Source organism: Adiantum capillus-veneris, chromosome 29, assembly GCF_014529385.1.
Source record: "Adiantum capillus-veneris isolate H3 chromosome 29, ASM1452938v2, whole genome shotgun sequence".
NCBI lineage: Eukaryota > Viridiplantae > Streptophyta > Polypodiopsida > Polypodiales > Pteridaceae > Adiantum > Adiantum capillus-veneris.
In genome coordinates, this window is record NC_140959.1 from 84,114,474 (window position 1) to 84,126,669 (window position 12,196).

A 12,196-nucleotide genomic window follows, 5' to 3' on the forward strand; every position below is an offset into this window, starting at 1 on the left:
TTCTGGAAATCTTCTACATAACAGCCATTGGGATTGAAGCAAACCTGCAAACCCTGCTCAACCATTTGTCCAACAGAAACAAGATTCTTTGTATTGTTTGGGACATGAAGTACATATGCTAAGTACTTTGATTTCCCACTCTTCGTATTTAGAGGTATGTCCCCTACATGAGCAATGGGGTGAGCTGTGTCATCTCCTGTCTGCACATAGCCTGACACATCTGGTTTGCGCATATCTCTAAACCACTCTCCACGAAACATCATGTGATTAAAGGCACCTGAATCCACATACCAAACATCATCTTGGGTGGAATTCTCTGCAGTCATTGTATTCATTACATGCTGCATAACAAACATGCGCTCGTTTTTGCTGTCATCTGCATCTCTGCTAGTAGATGCATAGTTGCCCTGTTCTCTCTTTCCATTTTCTTTTCCCTTTGGACAGTCACGTGACATGTGACCTCTTTCACCACAAGTCCAACATTCTCTGCTATCTGCAGTATGTTGCTGCCTGCTTGATCCTGCACCACGACCTCTTTGACTCCCCCAGCCTTGAGACTGCTTTCCCCTGCCACCTGTATTGTTTTGATTTGATTGACATTCTTGAAATTGGCCCTTGCAACCCCTTGGGCCTCGACCACGACCTCTACCTCTACCTCTGTTGGAGTTAGAATAGAAGGCCTGTTCAGAATTATTTCTGCTATGAGAAGAAGATGTGTCAAGGTTCTTCTCCTCAAGAATAAGCACAGAAATCAAATCTTGGAACACGGGGATGTCGTCTCTTGTATTCATGGAAGACCTGAAATGTACATACTCATCTCCTAGGCCATCCAAGCATGCACGGACAATGTCATCGTCTTCCACTGAGACTTTAATAGATCCAAGAGCCTCAATGATACTCTTGATCTTCAAGGCATAATCATTGATGGAGAGGTTGTTCCTCTTAACCTGATTTAGCTCCGACTTTAGTTGAAGCTTCCTAGCCTTGGTGTTCACCTCGAACACTCTGCCTAAGTTTTTCCATGCAATGGCGGGGGTTTCAGCATCCTGTAGATAGCTCATCATGCCATCTGTGATGCTCATAGAAAGTCAATACATCACTTTGCTCTGGCCTTGTTGCCAGTCCCTCAAATCTTTTCTTTGTTCTGCTGTAGCATTTGCTTCGGGAATCTCTGGTTCCTTCTCATTGTCTCCTTCTACATAGTCCCAATAACCTTTTCCTTTTAGGAAATTTGTTATTCTAAACTTCCATGCAGGGTAGTTATTTTTCTCAAGCTTCTCAGTAACAATCTGACTGAAACCGTCAGACATCTTGAAGCACTAAAACAAAATAGCTGCAATCTGCAAAAACCTGCAAATCTGTTGAACCTGCTATCGTGGTACCTGTAACGCTTTCTACACTCAACGAGTGTCCACAATCAAGCGTACATACAACCACTGTACTTGTACAGTAAATCTCTGTGTACTGCACTTTGGAGACCTGTTCAGAAACTTTGCATCTAGTCGTGGATTGCGAACGAAGGGATTGTGATGCTCTTGCTCGGTGAGCCTCTCTTGCCTGCACTAAGCTTTGATACCATGTAAAGAAAGAGGATGCAAGAGAGCTACACAAGACAAGCACACACCACACAGAGATGGAAAGCTTCTTCTTCTTCTCACAGAAAAGAGAGTACAAATGACTAAGTACTAAAACTGAAAAGTAGCACATATGTACATGCGGTCACTAAGTGTGAACTCGCTAGAAGCGTACTAGGCTGGCACTATAAGTGTAGTCCAGCTGTAGAATCACTGGCAGAGATCCTCCGTGTCGGTCACCTAACGCGCCAGTGAGTAAATGCCGTAAGCGGCCAAGACCCGTAGTGGATGCCAGCTCAAGATGTAGAGCTCGACATTTCAACAATCCAGACTTCTTGGATTGCGGAGTCGCCGACGCTCCTCCCCATTTCTTCGCACATCGCCTTATTGATGGCACACAAATTTCCATTTTGTTTGTACTGCCTAATTTAGTTTAACCAATCTAGCTTTGTGGTTGACAACTACACTATCTAATGTTTTCTGAACATCAACAAAGTCCACTGTGTGTTGCTCAATACACACGTCACCCTTGCTAGCACTCTCACCCCTGTCATGTCAACCCAGACACTGTGTCACATCTTGCGTCTGCCTATGTCCATCCTCCAAAGCATAAACTGTAGCATAAAAGCAAAGGTCAAGGACCTCCTCTCCAAATTTAAGTGAAATACCATGCATCCAAATGTTGGTGCACCATGTTTTTGCGATTGATGTCCTGGTTGCGGTCCAATCAAGATGTTCACTTATGTGGCATGAAAACACAATCCTTTCCCAATCTTCTATGCATGGAATCCTCTTTCCAATGCTATTAACAAGATACATATCACCTTCTTCATCGGTGACCATGTGTAATGATGCTTGGATTCTTCCCCATTTTCTCAAGTCCAAGAGGCCCCATTTGTCCACTGCTTTTAGAGAATCTATGATCGGTCCTTGCCCTTTTTGTATGGAAGCAATCATCAAGCTATATGCTTGTCTAACAAAGGCAAAATACCGATTAGATGTAAATGCAAAAGCATCTACGCATGGTTGTTGCGCCATTTCAAACAAATCTTGCATTTCGTGGCTATCACTAGAGTCTCCCCCGTCCATCTCCTTATTAAAGGTGCTATGAATTTGATACATATCAAGAGGACCTTATCGCGCAAGCGTGTGGTTTCAAGAGTCTATCCACTATGGTTGTTGCTCAACACTTGGGAGTTCATTCAAATCCCAATGACAAGCCATCCCTTCCTTTGTTTCCCTTATTCTCTATCTTGCTCAGGTTTACAAAGACTTTTCCACATCCCCCCATAAAGCCATGGCAAGAAGATCCTTTGTCCTACTAATAGCATCAAATTTCTCCCATTTTTGCATTGCAATACCCCGGTTTACAATGAAAAAGCTCAAATGTGCGTGGTTGTGGAGAGATGTCAATTCTTCACGACGAATGCAGCTTGGCAATCCATAGCAAGGACAGAGGCTCAAAAGTGGCGAGCTCTTTCAGAAGAGGAGGGAGAGAGGAGAGCTGCATCGACACAAGGCCATGGCGAGCTACAACTTCACTTGCTCTACCTGCTTGCGCTCGCGCCATTCAAAAGAGGGGGAGAGAAGGCTTGCAATGGTAGTCCCTCGACACTCTTCCCGCGCGTCCTTGCGAAGCATGCATAAAGAAGCTTCGTAGTACCACGGTGTAACTACCTCCGCAACCCCCAATCATCAATCATGGATTTTTCAAATCGCATGATGTGGAACCCAGCCCCGTCATCATTTCCCACTTCGTCCAACCCCACCTCGTCCACCTTTGTCACCCCGCTAGGACGACACTCTGTAGCCCCCGACGAGCCCAGGTTTACGTCTTGCAACGAGCAACCCGGCTCCCGTGCCACCATGTGACTCGTCACGTGTCCGGCCGAGATGACCTCGTTCCTACTGTCCCAATCACGCATCATCGATGCCATCAAATGGGCTTGTCACCATCCCAAGCAAATAGACTTGAGGGTAGTCGTCCCTCTTTGCCTTAATAATGTCCAAACACGTGGCACACGGACAGCCCCGTCAACCCCACCTCATCCATTGTGGCTTGCCTTGTCACCCAACCACGTCAGCACTCCGTGGTCCCCCCGATGAGCCCGAGTTCACGTCTTGCAACGGGTAACCCCGCGTCGCCATGCAACTCGCCACATGTCGAGCCGAGATACCCTCACTCCCCACGCTCCACTCGCGCACCGTCGATGCCATCAAATGGGCTTGTCACTATCCAAGCAAATAGTTATGAGGCTCTTACTCCTTCCAATCAGGAGTATAGGTGATTACCCCATCCCTCTCAGGTTTCGTCCCGGCCACACGCAGTCCATTCACACTTTTTTATAAAAAAAAATCCTAAAAATGTGCCAAAGCTTACAGAGACAAAAAGTGAAGAATAAAAAATTGGAAGGTATGAAGAAAGTTTGACACTAATGAATAAAAAATATATTTCCTTCCAATGCTTTCATGCTTTGGAGAGGAAAATAAAGGCAGCACACATAGAAAAGTGAGGCCACGTCACAGGGTTGAGAAATCTAGCAAAAGTTCACATTTTTCCATGATCCCACAGAGAAAATCCTAAGAGAAAGAATGAATTCTTTCTACAATGGGGTGAGCCAACTGCAATTGCTCTACCAACACTGTTTTGCAAATGAACTACACCTCTTAGGGGGGTTAACTTAGACTCCCGGGGATCTTCTAAGCAAGCATATTTCAATTATCACAACAATGTTTGCCAGTTTTAGGGACCGTCAACCACATGGCTTGGCTAGGTATTGGTGACATCTCTCTCGTCGAGCGTAGCACCAATATCATATCCCTCGTGGGTATCAAGGTCTTTGAGAGCAACCCCATCCTCTTTTCTTATGAGCATTCTGCCATGGTTGCCTATAACCCTTCGCAAGATTGGAAAAACGAGAGGTAACAAGCACATTAATACTGAGTCTTCTACCACTTCTTGGACAAAGCATTGGCCTAAAATAAGGCTTCAAAAAACTGCTTGGTAGAAAGCCATTGTTGGTCATACTTGACTTCCTTGTAAGGTGTATATGGGGCTTTAGTGAGAGGACTCTCCTCTATATAGGCGTATGATAGTTGTTTGACCATGGACTCATTTTAATAAATATAGAGAGAGAGAGAGAGAGAGAGAGAGAGAGAGTTTTGATGTATAGGCAAGACACTTTGCTTCACATCTACAACAATTTGGGCACAAATCTCTGCACACTATTGATCAAATATACTGATGGTTCTACATCAGTCACATGGACCGAGATACGAGAACAAGACCAGCTAGGCCCTTAAAGACTGAAACAGCTTGCTCTTTTCATGATAACAGTTTAGAGGTTAGAACGGCTTTTGTTGGGTATATTTTGTATGCAATGTTTGCAACTTCATGAAGAAAGGGCAAAACAGAAACAAGAATGAAGGGACTTTGGAAATGGAGTTGTTGATCAGATAGGCCCCGAATCTGAGTTTCCTTGTCAGCTATGTTCTACACGTAAAATGCTTGTAATCTATGTTTTTTGTTGTTTAGGAGTGTGTAAAGACAACTGTCTTTGACCCTGGCACTTACATTCTGTTGTCCTCTTAGGCTGTGTGAAGAAGGTGAAGTATGGTTTGTTTCACAACAGGTTGTCCGGTAGGACAGTGAACAAAGGCGTTGCTGGTATAGTGATGAATTTGTTTATACTTCAAAGGCAGTGGGTGATATTAATCTGTCACAGAGAAGCAATAGAGCTTGCACTAGCGCTAAATCATCAGCACAAGACCACGGGATGACTGGTGGCGACAGAGCTTGAAATGGCTCTCATCTCCCTCGACGTACAAGAAGAGTCGACGTGCACAACCAATTTCTGTAGGAAGAGCTGCGAAAGAAAACAGCATACCATCACCACTTATTCAGGCTCCCTCTCTCTAGCAAGGCTCGACAAAAACTCTGTGAACACCGTCTCATAATCAGGCACCTTCCCAAAACCTGCAGTATGAGAAAAACCATTTTTGAATCACCTGTTTCCTGCTCTTCTTGAACATTGGCTACTACCACATCATCAAACACATAATAAGGCAGCTCAGCAGGTACTTTGCATACAAATTAACCAGATGGCAGACAAGATTTGGTAGGGATGGGGATTGTTACCTGGGAAATAATTTATGTCTATCACATAATATTGGTTGCCATTTCGACCATCTCTTATCATGTCAAGATTGAAAAGGTTTAGGTCCTGCACAATCATAACGTAAAGTCAGCTTGATGTGCACCGGAACCAGAAGATTGTCGCCTTATGGCTTATACGCATAGCCTCACGAATTAACCGGTTAAATCAGAGTCAATTTGGTGAAAAAACCTCACCAGTTTCAACCTCAACTTCTTAGCAAGTGACAAAAGCATTTCCTCAGGAGGATAATCTGCAAAACAATTCATGGTGCATTTATACAGTGTTTCTCTCACCATGACTAAGATTTTGAAGAATACGAAAACCATACCAATAGCATCAAAATTTAGATCTGATTCTGCAGCTAGGGCTGCTGCAGAGGATACACGAGGAAAGGCCATGACACCTGTCTCTCTAGCTTCATCTCCGCATATATCCAGAAGGGATGGTCTGTGGACCACTTTGATCAAGTGGCCAACAACATAGACCTTGAACATGACGCCACCTACACCACGTATAGGCATGAGAACAAGGAGAACAAGACAGTGGCGGTCCAATGACCAGAAAATGTCCACTGCAATGGTAATGACTTCAGACAACCCAGGCCAGCCACAATAATTACCATGGTTTACAAATTCTTGGAGAACCAGTGGAGTCATAAGGTTAGACAACCCAGATTCATCAAAGGCCAAAGACAGTGCATGAGACTTTGCTGTGCCGTCAATCCATAGTGGTTTGACAACTGCAAGGTGAAAACAAACAAAGAGTTTATTAACTGGATACACAGTGAGCAGTAGAAAGCTCAAAATTCAAAGAACATTAAGCTCGCCATTCAAACAACATTAAGCTCGCCATTCACCACATAAGTATACACCTGTGAATTTAGACCATCTACTGAGAAAATAACATAACCACTTTAGTATGCGCATGGAGACCTCTTTATGTATCTCACAATAATGGTTAGTCAAGTCCACAAATTGCAAGACTATTAGTAATAGCATTTCATGAAATGTACCAAGAGGAAATCTCAGGTTTTCTCTTGCCACCTCCTCAGATATAGAAACAGAATCTACATCTACAACCAGCTGTTTTGGGACTCCTACATTACCTGCAAGATCAGATCAACATGTTTGGTAACGATATCCCTTTACAAGGCCAAAAAAAAAAAAAAAAGACAAACCTTGCGAATGCTGAAATTTTAAATCAGCTACTTCTTGGAGCATGGACTTCCTATTGTAAACTTTTATAATAGCTTCCGGTTGATCAAATATGAAAGCCTCTGGGTAGTTATTTTTGTATGCCTAGAGCCACAAAATGCCCTTGATAATTACTGAGTGCAAAAGCTGCGAAACATTAACTCACAAGGTAGCAATCCCTTACCTTCAATTGTTGATGCCAAACCTCCCCAGTTATCTACAAGATAGCAAACCAAGAAAAACAGTTTATTTACTATTTGATCCTTTTTCCAGAGCTAATTTTATTGCCATCTCTCTAGAAAGGTGGCAGCTACCTGTCTTGCTAAGTTCCTATACCAAGTAACTAGCAGCTTACCAAAGCAAGAAATTGAGCTACGTAGCAGGGAAAGAAGGAATGGAGAAACTCCTGATGAGACAATACTCACTTTATGCAAGATGACATCAAATTGACCCTGCTGCAGAAGAGGCTTGTCGTAGTCTATTACAGAAAAGACAATTCCCTTGCTCCTGCAATGCCACCCAACAACTTAAAAACTTAAGAGAATGAACCATATCCAAAAGGGTTCTACTAATGCCCTTGATGTGCCCTCATCCTTGATCAAATTTACCTGCATGTCCCCTTTTATCTCCTTCAAAAGTCAAAAGGGTCCTAGAGGTCTCCCATGACAGTTCTTTGTGTGTGTGTGTGTGTGTGTGTGTGGGTGTGTGTGGGTGAGAGAGAGAGAGAGAGAGAGACAATGGCACATGTTTTGCGCGTGTGGAAACTTATTATATGCGTAGGCAATGAGCTCATGTACGTACCTGGCAAGCGCCACCAGCGCTGGCTTCAAAAAACTCTCAGCTTTCTTGGCAGTTAGAGCGCATCCTACAACTAGTCTGGAGGGATTCGCCATAACTGTAACAGGAAACTCCAAAGGAACTTCAAAACTGGAAGACCTTTCAGCTCCTGCCCTAACCCTTAAGCTTCCGTATTCTATAGAAGCGTCGGAGCAGTTGAGTACGCAACAGCATGGGGGAGCTATGTTTGTTTTTTCCCAGTCCTCTTCCAAATTCTCAGCCCTATGATACTGATAGTGATTGTGCTTGCGATGATGATACAACCGTCCTAGATTATCATCATTCCTCTCTACAGTGATGTAAAGAAACCTTGATTGATCATAGATCCTCGATGCTTCATCAAGTCTAGAAATTTCATAGTCGTTCGTATCATAATGATTCCTTTCTGCTGCAGCAAGCATGCTAAGTTGATGCAAAGCTGGTTGGTTACCATAACCCGGCCTCCGCTCCGCTGCAAGATGCTTGGCAAACTGCTCATTTTCACATATCTGGCTCCTCTCTACTGGAAAATGCATGAGATGGTGTTGGAACCCCACTCTGTCAAAGCCTATCTCCCCATCCAACCCTAACGCCCGAGGGCAAAACGTAACCGCCTCCTCTTCAAGCTTCATTGTCAAAACATGAAGCAGTGACGCGCAGAATGCCCTTCAAGAAAACAGGTTACAGCTCGAAACCAGTTCTACGTCGATAGCGCTCAAAGTAGCATGAGAACAAGGCTAGAAGCTGTGCAAGCTTTCGAGAGTTCACCCAGAACAAGCTTATGCGGGCTGTGAAGAAAACGGGGGCTTTCAATCTCAAACTTTCGAGTGATTCAAGAAGCAGGCTGCCTATGGCGCTTAGCGACTCCCCCACTGCTCGTGGAAAATTGTGCACACGCAACGCGGCAGCAAGCCGTACACGTGCTGTTCTATATGTGTAAGGCCTGTCAAGAAACGCAAGCTAGCCATGGCGAGCCTGAGCAGTGAGACAGAAAGCCTGTTTTATAAAAGTTTGAATATTAGCCCCTAGCCTAAATAAAATTGAGAATTTGAGAGCCTGATTTTTAAACGGTCGGTGCAAGACAAAATGATGCATTGTTGCCTTGGGCACAATGCACATGTTGCTTTAGAATAAAAGAAATAGGCAGGTTTCACACTGGGGCACACAACACTAATTGACACCTCCTTTTTTTGGAGTGGATCTATGGGGCACACAACACTAATTGACACCTCCTTTTTTTGGAGTGGATCTATGCCGTGGACCGTCCAAGACTCCAATCCATTTGGAGCAAAAATATGGATTGGACGGAGATTGACCTCATGACCTCCGGGCTCTCCGCCACAAAGCGGATGTCTTACCACTATGCTCGTATGAGTCTTTTTATGGATGGAGAAAGGTAGCTTTATATTAAGTAGTTTCAACACGCTCGCCATCTTAGTTCACACCAAGTTCACTTTGGCTTTACACCAAGTTCACATTTAATTCACACCACCAAAATGTAGTGCGCATACCTTGCATATTTCACAATATGGGTTCATGTTTGCCCAAGTTTACACTTAGTTTACATCACATTCACATTCGAGATCAAAGGTTGTGATCTTCACCGATATGCAACGCCAATTTTCAACCATAGATCCTCTCTAAAATTGAGGTGCAATTAAGTGTTGTTGTTGTTGTTTTGGGGAGGGAGAGAGGGAGAGAGAGAGAGAGCGCTCTCCGGGCCAAACATATTGGTGAGCATTCTCCAAACTCAATACTTTGGGTGGTCTCTAACCTTGAGCTTTTGAGTGTTTAATGAACATGGTCAATGAACTCAAGACACTCATGAGACTAGGGTATATATATGTCTTGCTAGCAGGATAGGACCCTCTAAAAGGACAAACTTTTAAGTACTAATGGAAGGATAGTTTTAGTTATGTGTGTCAATTTCATTTGCAAGCACACGGGTTCAAGATCGGAACTCGTGTCCTTTTTCACACTCTGCTATGTGGTGCAACCCTATTGAAGGATTATTTTTCGTGTAACAAGGAAAAAAACAATGTCACAATCCTCGTAAATATCGTCAAAGCGTAAGATGTCTATTGCATCTGAAAGCTTTCATCATCAGCTCTCCAATGAACCCCTTTGCACCCAAAATCTTGGAGGTATCAGGATGAGAAAACATCCGTAATCTCAATGTTCTTAATATGGGACCTTTATCCTAAAGAGTAGTCGCACGATCGAAAAATATTTGTTATATTTGTTGAGGGTATTTCCATCAAATAGATGAAACTTTCACCCATTGTGAATGGGAGGAGATGGAAGAGGCTCAAGGCGCGAATTTGTCTCAGCTAGGAAACATTGGATGATGGAGACCAATACGCTTAAAGAACATAGAGCTGGAAGGCCAAGAATGTGTCACTATAAAGTGAATTCCAACTACATGTTGAAGTTACACTAGAAGAGGTGTTGAAGGCTTGTGAAGGTTGTAGCGACAAAAATGAATTGAGACATTTTTATCCCCGGCGTCGCTAAAAGCGTCGATATGAGCGCTGAAACGAAAACATCGCTATAAGTGTCGTTATGTGCGTCGCTATATAACGACGCACATAGTGACGATGCATGCCCATAAGAGAGACGTTGCAAAGCCTTGAATAGCAACGCTGATAGCGATGCCCGAGCATAAAGGTTTTTGGTTTTTTGCCCCCTCACCCAATCAATCATATATATTGAACACAATACAAAAGCATAGAATTGACAAAAGCATAGTGAATTGATGAAAGCACTCTAGCACCAGATTGCATTACATTGTTGTTCAGAATCTACAAAAGAGTACTCTCGAACCAAATTAATTTGTTGTTCAGAATCTACAAAAACTGTAGGACCAAAAGCCATTATAAAAAACTATAGAACCAATTCACATTGTTGTTCACAATCTACAAAATTGACGTATACACATCATCTCTTAATATATACGCTATATAGAAGTAAAACTAGCTAGTCCTAGCTAGGGCTAGTTTAACGTCGGCTAATCTCGCATCTCATTGTGACCCAACAGCGTATCTATCGGATTCTGCAAAAAAACAATAAAAAATTTTGTAAGTTTAAACATACAAACATAAAACAATCTAGCAACTTATTATTAAAATATAATACATTTCAAAGCTTAGAATTAAGTAATCACAAAGCCACGTTGAGGGCTCAGAATGTCCATAACGGCGTTTAAGCCCTTTCTGCCCGCAAACTTGCACTCGTACGTGTGGGGTCACGTCCAATCATCGACCACTATTTAGGACATACAAAGAAAATGTTATGTTGAAATTTAAGATTACAAATACCCGAAACTACTAAACCTAGAGAGCAATGCAACAACACTTACAAAGTCGACCGCAAATGATACCCATCTGCCGCTCCCAAGTAGTGTGAGCTCCCTGCCTTTAATCACGCTATGGCCGCCTCCTTTTGTCGCTTCCACTTGTCGGGATTCTCGTACTCTTTCCGCTTTGCAATCTTCCAATCTTCTTTACTCAACCAAGTTGGTCTGCTCCACCCATGCTTTATTGCTTTCTTCACTTCAAAGCGCTTGTGCTTGTAGTACTCACGCGTCTGCACCCTCATTAAGTCTTCATTGAAACGCCCATCCCAATTTGCCAAGGGAAACTCGTCATGCAGCATGCTGACGACTGTCTTCCAATTCATTTGACACTTCTGACCATTTATTTAATATGTAGTGTCGAAAAACCTGAGAGCACAAGCCGTGCATGCGCGTAATCACCTTCTTGTCGTCCTCATCCAAGATCAATCCATCGCTAATGTCGATCAAGTATGTCAAGCCCTCTTGCCTGGCCCGTCTGAACCTAGGTGTCACTATCGGCATCTCAATAGGGGTCTTGAGTGGTGTTTCAAGAGGGGTCACGGTTGCAAGTGTCTCCACAGGAGTCTGGGCTCCCAAGCAAGGAGTGTGGAGTGGGGTGAGCCCCAGAGGAGTAGCTAGCGGTGTGTAGATAGAGTGTCGAGTGGGGTGTCCCGAAGGAGTAGCTAGTGGTGTGTAGCTAGGAGTGCCGAAAAGTCGCGCAAAAGTGGGAGTAGAGGGCATCGTTGTGGCTAATGTTAGGGCGGGCAAAGGAGGGGGAGGTAAGGAGCCTCGATGACTAGAAGGTGGTGTGGAAGCGTCAGTGGCGCCTCCTCCACAACAGCCACCGCCTCCACCACTAGAGCGTCTGTGCCTAGAGGAGTGTGTAGAACATCAAGTCGACACCAACCTCTCGGAGTGCTCTGATCGCTCCAAAGTAGACGAAGACGACAAAGGATTGGGACAACGTGTCATTGCGCCGACGCCATGGTGGGCGTCATACCACCTCCTCTGCTCGAGATCTAAGGAAGAGTAAAACACATATAGATCTATACCTCCATTAAAAAAACACATTTGGAGTTAAAACATGTTAATGATAACAATTTGAATCACAATTCGAAATCA

General features: G+C 43.7%; 1 protein-coding gene and 1 pseudogene across 2 annotated transcripts; both read right to left on the reverse strand.

Annotated features, from left to right (window-relative positions):
• Nucleotides 1-1,892: 1,892 nt before the first annotated feature.
• On the reverse strand, nt 1,893-2,798 carry LOC147419509 (uncharacterized; annotated as a pseudogene).
• Nucleotides 2,799-4,769: 1,971 nt separating this feature from the next.
• Nucleotides 4,770-9,066, reverse strand: LOC147419510 (inositol-tetrakisphosphate 1-kinase 4-like). 2 transcript variants are annotated; one of them, XM_086505877.1, is made up of 10 exons: nt 7,726-9,063; nt 7,350-7,431; nt 7,109-7,141; nt 6,909-7,029; nt 6,744-6,836; nt 6,351-6,470; nt 6,060-6,233; nt 5,926-5,981; nt 5,713-5,797; nt 4,770-5,550 (listed from the first exon to the last, which is right to left on the reverse strand). In XM_086505877.1, exons 1-10 carry the CDS (start codon nt 8,370-8,372, stop codon nt 5,471-5,473), a joined length of 1,491 nt encoding a protein of 496 aa, XP_086362003.1. In that variant the 5' UTR covers nt 8,373-9,063; the 3' UTR covers nt 4,770-5,470. The 2 variants fall into 2 exon arrangements, with proteins under 2 accessions (XP_086362003.1, XP_086362004.1); XM_086505878.1 differs by lacking the exon at nt 6,744-6,836 and having other exon boundaries at nt 7,726-9,066.
• Between the last annotated feature and the right edge of the window lie 3,130 nt (nt 9,067-12,196).